The sequence below is a fragment of the Haliotis rubra genome, unplaced genomic scaffold, assembly GCF_003918875.1.
Source record: "Haliotis rubra isolate DU_JTF1 unplaced genomic scaffold, ASM391887v1 Scf941, whole genome shotgun sequence".
In the NCBI taxonomy this organism is placed as follows: Eukaryota; Metazoa; Mollusca; class Gastropoda; order Lepetellida; family Haliotidae; genus Haliotis; species Haliotis rubra.
Window position 1 is genome coordinate 111,231 of NW_025767681.1, and position 15,528 is coordinate 126,758.

General features: G+C 43.1%; 4 protein-coding genes across 4 annotated transcripts in view; all 4 read left to right on the forward strand.

Annotated features, from left to right (window-relative positions):
• LOC124264776 overlaps nucleotides 1-11,350 on the forward strand; it is a 32,624-nt gene extending 21,274 nt beyond the window's left edge. Inside the window, exon 5 of the mRNA XM_046699569.1 lies at nucleotides 11,156-11,350. Within this exon, the coding sequence (XP_046555525.1) occupies nucleotides 11,156-11,175 (20 nt within the window). The 3' untranslated portion in view covers nucleotides 11,176-11,350. The remainder of the gene's footprint in view (nucleotides 1-11,155) is intronic.
• LOC124264775 (leucine-rich repeat, immunoglobulin-like domain and transmembrane domain-containing protein 3) overlaps nucleotides 1-15,528 on the forward strand; it is a 180,144-nt gene that overhangs the window by 105,429 nt on the left and 59,187 nt on the right. The window lies entirely within an intron of this gene.
• The window catches only part of LOC124264774 (Down syndrome cell adhesion molecule-like protein 1 homolog), a 137,993-nt gene that overhangs the window by 93,405 nt on the left and 29,060 nt on the right, over nucleotides 1-15,528 (forward strand). The gene's annotated exons all lie outside the window — the stretch shown is intronic.
• The window catches only part of LOC124264773 (hemicentin-2-like), a 255,580-nt gene that overhangs the window by 69,707 nt on the left and 170,345 nt on the right, over nucleotides 1-15,528 (forward strand). The window lies entirely within an intron of this gene.

The following is a 15,528-nucleotide window of genomic DNA, read 5'->3' on the forward strand; positions in this document are numbered from 1 at the left end:
TAGTAGCGCCAGCTATTTTGTCTTTACGGTTTTCCATAAGAAGGTCAAATCCGCCATTTTCTTTTTATGACGTTACATAGGTCTGACCTTTGTGTGACCTAATCGATTGGTCAACCCCACCCTGCTTCGGGAGTCCGGCCCAGGTGTGTGTGTCACCTTCAGGTTCACCTAGTGGTCCGTGATTATTATTCAATTATCTTATGAGTGGTATGAGTTTGCCGACTCGAGTGTTCACACGACAAACATGTGTTCCTTCTGTAACCCTAGTGACTACAGTCGTTGGGTATAAAGCCATTCTTGGTTTAGACACTGTACTGTGCGGACGTATTACCACTGCTCTGGGATATCATGGATGTGTATGGACATTACCCACTCGACAAGACACTCGATTGCTGTGCAATCAGTACTGCATGGGCTTCATTCCAGAAAAGACTTGATTCGTTTAAGGACTGGTCAGTGCAGATGAAACAGAGTCCTAGTCGCATGGCCCAGGCAGGATTTGTGTACTTAATCAGAGGGGACACTTGCAAGTGTTTTCAATGTGGTCTCGTTCTCAAGAACTGGGAAGTAGATGACGATCCCTGGGTCGAACATGAAAAATGGTCTCCAGACTGTCCGTATTTGGCCCTGGTGGGAGTACCTCAGAAAAATATGGCCCGCTGGGGTAGTCATGTGGATTTGCAACCAAGAGTGTGATGTAAAATGTGTGAATATGAGAAATAAATCAATGTTAAGAGTAAATATATGCATTGGTTGTCTATGTATAGTCTTTTGTCGATGTATAAATAGAGGTTTACTCAAATACTAATCTCATTGATATCCCAATCACGATAAGAGCTTGTTTGCTAGAATTATTATAGCGAGGTACGTGTTGAAACATTACGAATTTTTAAGGTTCATGTTAATGTTTCAAGACATTGAGGAGATTCGACAAGACATCTCAGAAATGAACAGCAAACAGATTCTTGCCGTCAATGGTATTATCAATAGGTTATTAAAGGGAAGGTTACCAGTGACTCGATATGAAAGGCGTCGTTTCCTGTGGAAAAATGATAGAAATAACTATCTAGCTGTGTTACGAAGATTAGTTCACCCCCTTTGGACGACAGACAGTATGTGGAAGAGTCTTTTTGCCAGTAACATGCCAATCGTAGCATTTGTTTTGAAACCACAGTTTGTCAATGCACTTAGGGATGAGGTCATTCCAAATGCCTTGTTGTTTGATAGAGAATTGGCTTAGTACATCTGGTACACCCGTCTTAGGTTTGTCAATCCGGGGAAAGAGCATGTATGACCATCCTGGCAGCGATGTTGAAAGCTACACCAAGCCCAAGGTCAATGAAGATATCTATATAACAGGCCACAAGGGCTATCTAACTTCATTTAGCTGTGGACAGTGGACACGATTTTACATGCTCAGGTCCGAAGGGAAAGGAGATCCTTATCATGCTATAATGCGTGGAGGAGAAAAATCTGCCATAATGTCTGTCGATCGATATTTGGAACTGTATGACCCAGAGTGGAAGAAAGATAAACCAAAAGAAACCTCAGAACAACCTAAGATGAATTCCGTTACCCCTACTCAACAAGTGGTCGAACAAGCCAAGGCTCTTATTCAGATGCAGAAGAAAGGGGGATCTAAAGTTGGAAGTTCCTCCCAGATTCCCATGAAGAAATGGAAGACGACTTTTTAGATAAAAGCAGTCAGTAGACATGGCTCCTTGGCATTTAGACTCGGACCACCATGCAGTCAACAACGTGTCCCGTGTGCTACCAGACTTTTTACAGACAATATGTTGAGACATAGAAGACAGAAACATCAGCAGCAACCAGTGCAACCACATTCATCAGAAAGTACTACCCAGTCATTGGAAGAATCAAGGCTGCAACATCCATTCACCGTGATCGTCTCAGGGCCCACCTCCTGTGGGAAAACCTACTTAGTGAAACAGCTTCTAGAAAGAATGAACATTAAACCTTATCCTGAACGTATTATATGGTTCTACAAACGATGGCAGCCCTTGTATGATGCCATTCAAACCCATGTTTATCCCTATGTGGAATTTCATCAAGGCATTCCTTCTGATCTCGAAAAGGATGCATTTCTGGACCCCAGTGTTGTGAACGTGGTTATCCTCGATGACTTAATGTCCACTGCTAGCAAAGATCCACGCATTACAGATCTTTTTACCAAAGAAAATCATCATCGTAATCTGTCAGTGATATCCTTGAACCAGAATTTGTATTACAGTGAGGATCCCACACAACGAAGAAACTGTCATTATCTGCTTCTGTTCAACAACCCTATTGACCAACAACCTATCATGACTTTGGCGACGCAAATGTTTCCAGGTAACACAGACCACTTCATGGAGGCATTTCAAAGGGCCACCCAGAAACCTTATGGATACTTGTTGGTTGATCAAAAACCCCAAACACCTCCCCATTTGCGACTTTGTCCCAATGTATTCAGTTTAAAAGGAGGCCTCCAAGCTAGGACAATTCAGTCCGAGTTAGACGTTCAGAGTGAGCAGATGTGTGAAGAACACCTCCCAACAATGCCATCTTGTGATGACTGTGGACTCGTGTTTCAAGACGTGCATGATTTGGAAAAACACAGAAGAAACTGGTGTCCTGAAAAGTCTTCAGTAGGTCCACCTGGAATACCCCAAGTGAAAAGGAAGTGGGAGGAACACGACAACTTCTCTCCTGTGAAGAGACCATTTCCTCTGTCAGATTGTGACTATTGTGGTCAAGTGTTTAGCAATAACCACAACTTACAAAGACATTTACACGATAAACAATGTCCTGAAATGGAAAATGATGATGATGAATCATTAAACGATGTCACACATGGCAACAGGAAAAATAACATAGTTGATCTCGAGGAGCAAGGTATAAGACAAATGTATTCACGGACGTGTGAGCTGAATAAATACTTTTCGGATGAGAAACGACAGCTGTACATGAAAAGAGGTATAAACAAAGACATGATTCAAGCCAAACTGAAGAAATTCATCTGGAGCACGTTTAAAGAGACGTATGCCCGATTTATTACTTATCTGTACCATATGCAGTATGGACCAAAGACACAAGGAATACTGAAACGAGTAAAAGATACAAATAATATGTATCATGACGTGTTTTCCAAACTGTACCAATATAAATCTTGGGTAGAAGACTTAATTGATGATGATTATGAAGACATGACATCTGATGTAGAGAGTGAAGGACAGGACAAAGAGGAAGGGCAATAATACAATTAGCACAACAGGTAATGTAGACATTTGGGAGAGCTCCTATCCTAAAGCCTACTCATTTGAAACGGAGCTAATAAACAATGAAATCTGTATATCTTTCTTGTTTCTAAATGTATTGTACCCATGAAGGTCTGGGCTACCCTTCAGTAACCCATGCTTGTCGTAAAAGGCGACTAACGGCATGTGAGTAACCTATGTGTCACATGATGTCAAATAAGTGTCATAAACATGGACATAAGATGGGTGTTTTTTATGTTTGCAATTTGAGAGTAAAAGTTTTAAAATGATGAGTAAAAGTGAAAGTTTTACAAGAGAACACATATTCTTATTCAGTAATATATATGACAAATGTTAAATCATTTCATCACTGTACAACGAAACTACTTGAGATATTCAGTGACCATCTGTCCTGAACTGCTTACTATTTACTGTCCATAATTCCGGTCAGACACTTGTCTCCTTACATAATGGAAGCTGACCACTTGTCAGCGTACATTCAACATCACATTGAAAATTATCCATGCCATGTACTCATGATTACAGTCTGACCTTTAAACAGCGGAAGCTGACCGTTTGTGACCACGCTGAAAATAATCAACAACCATGTACACATGATTACAGTCTGACCTTTAACTTACAATAAAACAATTTCTGGTCAACTTGAACCGGATAACTTTGCAAGCAAAGGAAGCCACAAACACATCAACCCTCCCAGGTCCGCACCAACTGTCACCTACTTGAACATAATTTGTACACGCATAAGCATAATTGATACAAATGACAGCATTAAATACTTAAAAATGGTGGTCAGTTTTAATGACTAGATGCTGGTGCTTTTAACAAACATAACACCTTACACTTTTTCATCCAATCACAGCTGTCACATGTCTCTTCAGAGACGGCTCAGTGAGCAAGCGATTCTGCTATGCAAAATAGCAAAGTGTGATGTATTAATGCCTATAGACAGGGCCCCATTCACGCATATACAGGTCCACGTGAAATTTAAAAGCTACAACCGTTTATTGTTGACAGATATGTAAAATACTTGTTCCTTGTTTGACAGCTTATTTTAAACTGGCTAGTGATTTAACAAAATGCGCTGTGATATTTTGACCTTATAAATAGCAGCTAAATTCCCCCTCATTGTGTGATATTAATTCTACTTTGAATACCTATGCTTAGTCTGTCTCACTGTCCCTGAACCACATTATTTTCCCTCCTTCCACATGCCCTCTCTGCAGTGCTAAAACCCTAAATAAAACAAGTCTAGATTTCCTCAGGTTCTGAATCTCTGGGGTCCTTAGGGATCCTTTTCAATTTAAACGGGCTTGTTGGTTACTATCAAAATTATATATATTCAGAGACTAAGCATAGTTTGTCCTGTGAACACGTTTGTCCTGTGAACACTCGAGTCGGCAAACTCATACCACTTGAATAAAAATCACGGACCACTAAGGTGAACCACCCTACCCCCACCCCAACCCCCTACCCCCATACAACAGCTATATCACATCGTGCACGTGCCTTTGGACACTTCTTCCGACAAGAGGCGGTAGCAAATCTACCTTGGCCCGCGTGTAGTCCAGATCTCAAGCCCATAGATAAATGCTTGGGACATTATGGGTCGTGGTTTACGCCACAGAGATCCCCCAGTACAAGGAATAAACAAGTCCTCCATCAAGAATAGAACACACAACACCTCATCTTCTGATAGTCACTGCTTGGAATTATTGCAATTTTCGGAGTTAACGGATGTTACACCAGATATTGACATAGTGCTCGGTTTGTGATTCTCGATTGTACGCCAGAATCTTGAAAATGTCCACGGTTATCAGCACTACTATCTGGTTCAAGTTTTCACCAGGTTTGCTTTTTGAAGAAACTGCAGTGTTTTCGTTCTTTTAGATTTGTAAGTAAAATAATCCTCCATGGTTAATTTATTCAGATTCTAAAGAAATTTGAGGTTTGGATGAGTTCCCTTTGCTATAGTTAATAGTTGCATGTTTATATTATAACAAATGGAGGGTCTTTCGACACTGTTTTCCGTGTGTACATGAACTGAACAAACTATTTCTTAATTTTTCCAGGTTAAACCGGTAAATAATTATGGAAACGAAATTGGCATCTTGAAATATAATGTGCTATATAAAATGTGGCTTCATGTGATGTGTATACAGATTGGTGTTGTTCCGGTTAAGATGAAATACGTTCCTTCATCAACTATGCAAACGCTAAAGCAATCCATACACCTGGCACCCAAGTGTTACAACAGGTGTTTGCATGGTCAGCGGTTGATAGGTGACCGTAGCCCTACTGCCCCATATGAAAACATTTATCTTGATAGTAGATGTCATGACGCAGTTTAGGCTGTAGCAACGATCATATATTAAATGAAGAGCGTGTTTAACTGGTCTCAATATATTTATTTATGGAATATGCGGCCCATTTTGAAACACAAGTCGCAGGTTGATAGTGTGCATGGCTTAAATATGGAAGATCTCAGAAACTTGGTTGAACAACTATTTTGTATAAAAGTCCAATTTTCTATGCAGAACTAAGTATAATCTACTCGTTTGTGTATTTAAAATACTGTGCAAATTAACTACAAAATGCATGCTTATCATTCATTTATTCTATATATACAACAACCCTGACATGAGACAATATGCGCAATGCCCTGTAGATATGGAACACTATTCTACATAATACCGCTGCGGAACAGAGACTGACTGACTGACTGAGTTTGGTTTTACGCCGCTTTTAGCAATATTCCAGCAACAGCACGGCGGGGGACACCAGAAATGGGCTTCACACATTGTACCCATGTGGGGATTTAAACCCGGGTCTTCGGCGTGACGAGCCAACGCTTTAACCACTAGGCTACCCCACCGCCCCTACGGAACAGAGAAGAACGTACTCTTAAAAACCTAATGAGATGAGTAGACAGGGTGACACTTTCTATAATAATAAGTGGCGGGGCGGGGGTGGGGGTCGTGGTGTTTGGTGTGTGTGTGTATGTTGTGTATGTGTGGGGGGTAGCCAAATGGTTACTAGCGTCCACTCGTCACACTGAAGACCCGGGTTCGAATCCCCACGGGTACAATGTGTGAAGACGGTTTCTGGTGTTCCCCGCCTTGATGTTGTTGAAGTATTGCAAAAAGCGGCGTTAAACGATACTCGCTCACTCTTAGAAGTTGGTATGATGAAGGAGGAACAAGTTTATTCGTGTCTGCACGTTGAATTTATTGCAATTCATAAAACACTTCAAATACAGTCATTTGGCAATTCAAAACTGGTTCTCAGTATGTTTCTGGTACGGATCAATTGTCTTTTGTAATTAACAAGATATGTGAGTTAATGTATGTTGTTCGTTTATATCGCCATAGCTACGGTATAGCACACCATAACAAACCAACAAATCATGGCGTCGTGAGATACCTGAGTAGATTGAGGGCCTCGCATATATTAGTGACTGACAAAGACGCATTTTGCACCAATGTCATGTAACACAAAACATCGTACGCCCTGGTATTACCCTACTGCGTGTTTACAGTTGATAAGATATTGATCATGTGTCCAGATCATATATATCACATGTCTCCGGATCATGGACAGTGTCTCCTTAGTGTTTTCCTTAATCATATTATACATACCGAGTTCGATTCCCCATATGGGTACGATATATGAAGCCAATTTTTGGTGCCCCCTCCGTGATATTGCTAGAATATCGCTAAAAGCGGCTTAAAACAATACTCACTCTCTCACTCACAATACGTTGGCACAGAATCGAGGCGGCTACAGTACGTAGCTGAGATTGGGTGGGTACTTGTGCGTGTTCTCTTTAATAATGTGTGTAGACGACCTGGATACCGATGTTCCCTGGAAACACAGGATCGAGAAAGCTACAGGACGTAAGACACGGAAAAGATGGAGAATGTGTGTTGCATGTAAACGGTCTATATACCATGGCTACACAAGCGAGCTAATACGTGTGTGCGTTTGCATTTGTGTGGGTGTTTCTGTATGTGTGTGTTTCAAATACAGTAACAAGACGCTTTACGCACCACGGTTCATTGTAGGCTCGGAAAGGCTACACTAGGGAACAGAACTTGTAGAAATTCGTTCTTTTGTATATATGTGTGTTTGTCTCTGCTTGCCGTGCATGCTTTTCAATATGTTATGAGCGAATATGTTATGTTCCACTATAGACTGTCAGCACGGGCTCGTAGAAGGCACAATCAGGCTACAGTACCTAACACTGACTGGGTGGTTATATGCGCGTCTTTGTATCCGTGTGCGTGCATGCGTGCGTGCGTGCGTACGTGTGTGTTTTACTATTTCATGAAGACGAACTGTACACTTCACTGTGTCTACGGGCTTGAAAAAAGCTTCAGTACTGCCTTTGTGTACATCGAAAGGGATATCATGAGTGAGTGAGTGAGTGAGCATAGCTTAACGCCACTCTGAACAATTTCACTTATTTCATCATGTTGAAGGAAAGGCAAACATGACATAGCGGCGAATAAAATGCCAAATAAAAAAAGAACAACATAACATTTAAACCCACGATTAAAAGTTCCCCCTCAGCGAGACAAATCTATGTTTGAGCGAGTTTGGTTTATATTTATGACAGCAATATAAGCCTATTTGTAAGGCCGTTTGTTTATGCTGAATGTCAAGTCCAAAGTCCATTATTACTCCTTGGGAGTTTACAACTCAAACTGAATTTAATGTACTCGTTGATTCTACCCGGTATTTATCAGCTGTTGGTTGTGAAGTCGTATTTGGAACAACTTCACTTCCCAAAAGGAGCCACCACGCGTATGTGGTTCAGTGTTGGGCAGGATCTAAGCAGGCCTCAAAACATTCGGGAACCAAGTTGCCGAACAGCGTCACCCATCCAAGGACTCCCCTGCGACTAACGTCACATACCTTCACCTGATACGTACCCTAAATTTTAATGTCGTCTTGAACAATATTTCATGTTTTCACATTCTGTCTGCTTTATGTTGGAGGAAGGCACAAAGTGATGTGTATAGTGCTAGGATTCGAAACTATGTTCAGAGTTTTCTTGTACATCACAGAGACGCAGCTCTGCACAGCGAATTGCGCCGTCTAAAATGGCAAGTCCATCATACGCATCGACTTGAAAGTTGTAGAAGACCGTCTATTAAAGACGACACCAACATGCACACATGAACAAACTTGTCGAGCAGCAACCCTCAGTGCCATTGCTACCCAAAAAATATGTTTAGAACTAATGGGGGTAACAAAAGACCACAAGAGGTTTAAAGAGAGGATAACTATTCCCGAGCATGCGTAGATTCACTTACTACACGTGCGCAATACTAGTAATAGTAATAGTCCGCTTATATGGCGCTCATATCCAGGCATATTGCCTGTTTACGGCGTTACGTACGTTACTATCATAGGACACTATCGTACTTTCCAATACTTTTTTCAACTACCTGGGGATCAAACAGCCATGCTGCCTGTTATGCGCAATGGACTATACACTGACATTGCCAGCACATCTTCACGGGTACCCAATTTACAGCTGTGTGAACTGAGACAATGTGGATCTAGACAACTTGTCCAAGGATTAGAGACAGCTGTGCCTACCTCGGGACCCAAACCTAGGTGCCTCCACCTGGGATCGAACCTGGGCATTCAGCGTGATAGGCAGACGACTTACCACTGCACTATTAAAAGGCAACGATGCGACAGTGTCCCTTCAAGGATTCTATAATTTAGCACTTTACGGTCGGATTCTCATTTCGATTTTTGTAGAAACCATGTTGTTTGAGCTATGTGTGAACGCTGGTAAGTTGACTCCGTGTTTAGTGCACTATCGAGTACTTCGATCACTTCAAAAGTAATACGTGTCAGTCAATTACCATATACTATGTTTTTGAGCGTTTATTTTTATGACGTTACATTTGCCATTGCCTACCAACGAGCAGCAAACCTCGTGATACAGTCGGGGCGGTGGGGTAGCCTAGTGGTTAAAGCATTGGTTCGTCACGCCGAAGACCCGGGTTCGATTCCCCACGTGGGCACAATGTGTTAAGCCCATTTCGGGTGTCCCCCGCCGTGATATTGCTGGAGTATTGCTAAAAGCGGCGTAAAACTAAACTCAGTCAGTCAGTCGTGATACAGTGATATTTACGCGAAGCTGAAAAACACCCTTCACCATGCAGTACAAAGAGCGGGGTAGAGCACGGGACAAGTATAACATATCACAGATTACATTTCAATGTGATAAGGTGCGTTGGTTCACACTGAAATCATGTCAGGGTCATTTGTGCAAGCTGCGTTCAGCCTACCACATAGGTTGGTCTTCTCACAATAACACAGCTGACAAAAACAGTAGCGCCCTGTCGATAGATATCAGTTATCTCCCTTTTAATGCAAAACGAAGAGCATGTTCAGTTTATTTCTCACCCGTGTGTTATTCATGCATTCACAACCCGGAAGAAAATGAGCGCGTTGTCAGAAGTCCACAAACAATTTTTCACCACCAACCGGCCTGACCTACAAGGAAGAAATATTAAACTTGTTGCCGAACTCTTACCCAAGAAAAAGGTGTGCAAGCACAACATGAATGTTATTGACACCTCGGCATGGAAGTCTGGTTACATCTGCCTAATTCTGAACCAGAATTCTGATAGCCTTACGACAGCTTGTTGTATATCTACTGAGTCACCTGTATATTGTTAGCTGTGTTTTGGTATCTCTACTGACACAGTTGTTGTGTAACGCCATAGTCAGGTGAACAACAATGTGTTCCAGAAGTAGAACAAACAATTACTTCCTCCAACGTAAAGTACTGAAGGATCATACAAGACCGTTTATAATTTATGGCTAGGGGGCTGATGATGATTTGCATGGAGAAGTATGTACAATGTGAATGACAACCACCTTCACCCCTGAAATATATGTACAAAGTAAGTGACACCACCTGCCTGTCACGTTCAAGATTGCTAAACTTCCCTTGGTACATATGTGCAAAATTGATGAAATGATGAGCGATATTCCTGTAGATAACAATTTCATACATGTGTCGCTTTCATGCTCATTTGTTGAGCCTGATTAGAAAATTGTAAATTGAATAAAAAGAAGTATCTGGTGAAAAATAAGTACAGATAATTATAGATATGTTATTCATTCATTCAGTTGCCATCATCTATTTACAGGGGAAGGAAGCGTGGAAGAAATGAAGTAACAATGTTTTGTATTTTTCTCACTCAGACCTCAAACTCTCAAAGATCAGCTTCACAAAGAATAAACACCCAAGTAGCGTGCGAATGTCTTAACTCCTGAGCTATCTAATAGCTTCCTCGCTGACTATTCATGCCCTGTGATCTCCCGGATTTTCTTGGATTATTGTATATCATACCTAGTCAAATTGACCTGACAAGTTGTTTCAGTTGGCTAAAATATTGTAAACAATCTGTCTCAGGAAATGTTTAAAGAAATATAATTGCTGCCCCGAAAAAAAATCAATCTTCAAAGAAATCACTAGGATCCTAGGGATAGAACTACAGATGAGGGTAAAAATACAGGTTACATGATTATACCTGTTATTTAAGTGCTCGGTCCTGTACCATGAACGGTTCGACCGTTTCAGCCTTATGCCCTTTTCATGGAGCGGGACATATGAAGAACGCAATGAAATCAACACATTATAGGCATTTGTCCTGGCTATCTTTCGTTTGAGCGAAGAATCACCGCCGGGTCCAAACATTCCACTGTAACTGTTTCCTATAGAAACAAGAACTGAATCTGGAGTAAAGAAAAAATAGCATAGTAAGAGGGAAAAGAAGCATTTTGGCTTAACAAGCTAAGATGTGTAGACGAACATGAACTTGAACAACCCTCTCTTTCGTTTGCAGACCTTACAGTTATCTTGTGAATTGCAACAGATGGTACGGATACAGTGCATCTACAGGTACAAGACAGTTTAGGGGCCCTCGTAACTCTACATAAGCCAATAAAACTGTCGAAGAGTCACTTCACCCTTGTTGAACACGTGCTTTGTGACACTAACTACCTCTGTAATATCAACCGGAGCAATGTATTGGGAGACACAAAAATTGAGAGCTTAATATATCTTGAAACGCCCAATAAATGATGAACTTTCAATTGTCATCCGTCATCAGTAGTAGTATATACAATGGGGGTTCTGGATCACTTTCAACCAAAGCCTCTGCAAAGCCTTATTTCACAAGTAAGGCTTTGGTCGGACCCTTAGCTCTTGCTACCATTACCCCTACTACAAAAGTTGGGGGATGCGAACGCACCTCACAATCGCGCTACCGGGGGTATGGGGGGAAGTAACGGGACACCGCTATGCCGTGTTGACTGGAGGTAACACTGTACCGTACGGTACGATCAATAATTCTTCTCTCACAAACCCCCTACCTGGCCCATCCCTCAAGTAGTACAAGTTAGGCTCGTCTGCTTTGATGTCCACTTTATCTATGTTGTAAGTTTTGACTGACCATATAGGATCGGTGGCTCGCTTACGGCTATCACCCTCGTGTTCCCCCGGCTGGTATAGATACCTCACAAGGGCCCTATCTGGTATCTGTTTCTCCTTCCCACGCAATGGAGCAGCCGACTCTGCAACTATTGATTTTAGTTTGATAGCGTCTGCCGGTTTCTTATCAGTGAGCCGGGTGACTTCATGGTTGATTGCCGACACCACCTTGGGTAACCTCGCGACCTATTCAGTCGATCGTTTTCCCGGGGTTACCATCTCCCTAGCATACTGATGTCCGAATAAGCGCTCAGCCAAAGTCCTATTAAATCTCTCAACTATGGCTTGGCTGCAATGGGCTCCAGCCGTGCCACGCCTGACCTTTGTATCGTGTTTGTCTAGCAGTTGTGACACGGCACCCATGAACTCCCGTCCGGGGTCAACTTGCAGCTCTGTTGGCCACGTCAGCGGACTGCGTTTGTATATGCGTTCGAATCCTCTGGCTACCTGGGCCGAATCTTTCGCGGTCAAGGGTTCGGCTTCCTTGTAGCGACTGGCTACGTCCACTACGGTTAAGGCATACTTGTACCTGTTGTCGTGGGGTAGGAACAGTAGGTCTGCCTGGTGAACGCTATTAGGTATGTTAATACCGAACCTCCTTCTAGGCACGTAGCGTGGTGCCGGCAAATAGATCTGCCACAGGGCTTGTTTTTCAAGCCACGCTTTGGCCTCCTCCGTGGGTACTCGCGCCATTTTAGCTAGCTTTTCTACAGCACTAGCTCCTTTCCAGTACCCACGCGGGCTGTAGTAAATAGCCTCAAACTTTCTCTGGTTTCGTGACATGTCACCTATATATCTATGTTCTTGGTTCAATTTTCTCATGCCCGTACGCATACGTGTTTATCCCATCAATAGCTATCCAACGTTTAGTGTCCATAGGCGACAGGGACGTCTTGTTTATAGTCAGTCCGTATATCTTATGCCCATCACTTCTAAGTGTGTTCATTTTATGCCTAAAGGTACGGGTCTTGAACAGGGCTTCCTTGAATCTGGCGTGTTTGATGTGTTGTTTCACCACATACTTCTTAACACCCTTAGCCTTCCGGATTTCACCATTGTCGGCCTTCAGTATGGAGTACATCTTAGGCCTCAACCCTATGTACTCGGCTATGGGCGTGCCAGCACACTCGTCCTTCATCTTACTGTGTATGGCATGGCCCTTAGGGTAGTCGCTGGTGTCATACAAATCGAGGTGTTTTTTCATGTCCTTGTACACGTCCTCGGTTCGAATCTCCATCAGCAGGGAATCCGTGTCAGTGTACAGAACTTCACACCTGTCGTCGTACTGTTTCTTGAGCTCGTTGTAGTAAAAGTCGTACATCAGGTGTTTGGATAAATCGAGGATGCTCATCCCCACGTAAACAGGCCGGTTGAATTTTATGTGGCTTTTCTTCATGTGTAGGGCAACTAGGTCATCGGTGAATATTTTGCTACGGTTGAATGCCGGACTGGCTATCAGTCTCCTGAGCTTGTCTTCCTCATTCGACCGAACCAGCTTCACGGTCACGCGTTTCCTCAGGTTCTCCATAGTCTTACCAAACACCGAGTTGTTCATGAGCTTGTAGAGGTTTTTCTCAAAGTCACTGGTGGCAAGCTTTCGGAGGTCTGTGTTCATTCTGATGTAAGGCTCCATCCAGGGGCTCTGGGTGAACACGAGCACCCTGTGTATTTTGGTCAGCCTCATACCCAACGACAGGTACAGCTGTAGGTTGCGATAGTGAACGATGTACTTGGTCTTATTCATTAAGTTGGGCACGAGTTTTTCAACGTCTGTCACACGCCCACCTAACAAGTTATGTTGGTACTCAGACATCCAGTCTGGGTTAACCCTCATACGTTCGGGGGCCAGGGGGTAGCTGTTGTGTGATATGTGTAATGCCTTGGGGTATTCCAAGTCAACCTCGAGGATATAACCTTTATTCGAATCTGGTGCGATGCTCATAACATCGACCTCCTGTGACGCCCATTCGAACCCCCCCTGTGGGTAGATATTGGCTCATGGCCCAGCCATACAGGTTGTTGGCGTCGAGGTAGAGAATGTGATTGGTTGGCTTGCTAGGGTCGTAGCCCTTAACGTATTGATTATTTGCTTTCGTGTCGCTTGGTTGCCATGGAGATCCCACCGCATAAGCCTTTCTCAATGAATAGGTGCATGTCATAATCTGTAAAGCAATTCCAACTTAACTCCGGTCTTTTTAAGCAAGGCATCCACGACAGACCTGGGCTGGTGTAATAATTACCATCGGGGTCGAGTTTATACTGCTTGAAACACGTCCGCCTAAACGTCTCAAACACGTCGGCTAACAGCAGTACATCTGTCCTCAAGTACAGGTCGTGATAATCCCCCAGGTTCTTACAACCCAGTTTATTCCATACATTAATAGCGTGTGAGTAATCATCTTGGGATATTTCCGAGTCTGTCAGATTGCTGTAAAATTCTCTGATAGGGGGTAGTCTGGTCTCGGTGAACTTGGGCCAACTATCCATGTACTCATAGGGGTACACACCCTTCCTCATAAGCAGGGGTCTAGTCTCGGTGTCTGTGTATCGGTCGGTGATAGGGAAGGTATCGTTGGCCTTGACCAGACTGTCTAATGAAGACAATAGAAATTGTACTGAATCTATGAACCTAAGGCCGTTTAAGTTGAAGGAGATGTATCTCTCCATGTTGTTGGGGATGCACGTTATATTACCATCGATTTTCGCGATTGCCTGCATGATTAAGTGAGAGTCGTACCCTCTCAAGTTGTGAAAGACAACGGGGATGTTTATTGTCTTAGGGTTGATTCTAAGCTTGAGGTTACACGTGCTGTGAGCCGCGCCTCTATACTTACCGGTTACGTGGCAGTGATCTCTCACCGAATCACCATTCAGTGGTGAGTCACACACGTGACAGTTAGTGCTACAGGCGTGAGCTAGCCTGTCGGCTCGGGTCATACGCATGGGAGCGACTCTATACAGTGCATTCCTAATAATTTTTTTCTTCCTCCTGCAAACACTTTAGAAACCTTTCAGCCGCGTCAGGACCCCTATACACTACGGGAGCTTTCGTTTCCCCATCACAACGGACGACAATGTATCCAAACCCACAGGCTTCATGCTCTTGTGTTTTGAGTGTGAAGCTCTCACCTGTGGGTAGAGCATTGGGAGCCCCCCCCCCCAACAGCCTCAACAGGTTTGACCAAGGCTTCAAAGTCGGCGTATATGATATAAGGCACAGACATTTGGTTCTTGTGGTTACCGAATTTTAGGATATTGTCGCCTTCCTTAGGCATGTCGACTCGTATAGCCGTCTGCCCCACACCTTGACAATCCTCCCGGTGGGATTCTAATAAATCAGCTCGTGTGAAGCCATGTAGGCACCGTTCGCAGAAGTGGGTCTTTTCTCTGTGTGCCGATTGGTCATACAACAGCCTGCTAAAGTGTTTTATCCAAGCGTAGTGGTACTTGTCACCCCGCTGGATCATGAATATATTGATAACACGTTTCCCCACCACTGGGCTGACCCTGTGCACTATTGTTGTGTTACCTTCGTGCCCAAAGACATTTATAGCTAGATTATTCTGTTTTTCTATTTTAGTTATCTGGGATATGGGGGGTGGGTTCATCTATACTATCCCAGTTGAGCCCATCGTCTTGGGGATAACTAGAAGGCCTGTTCGAATTAGTGTCAGCTGGAAACAAGGCTGACCTGATAGCTAACCTCAAGCAATCGTCTCCTCTATT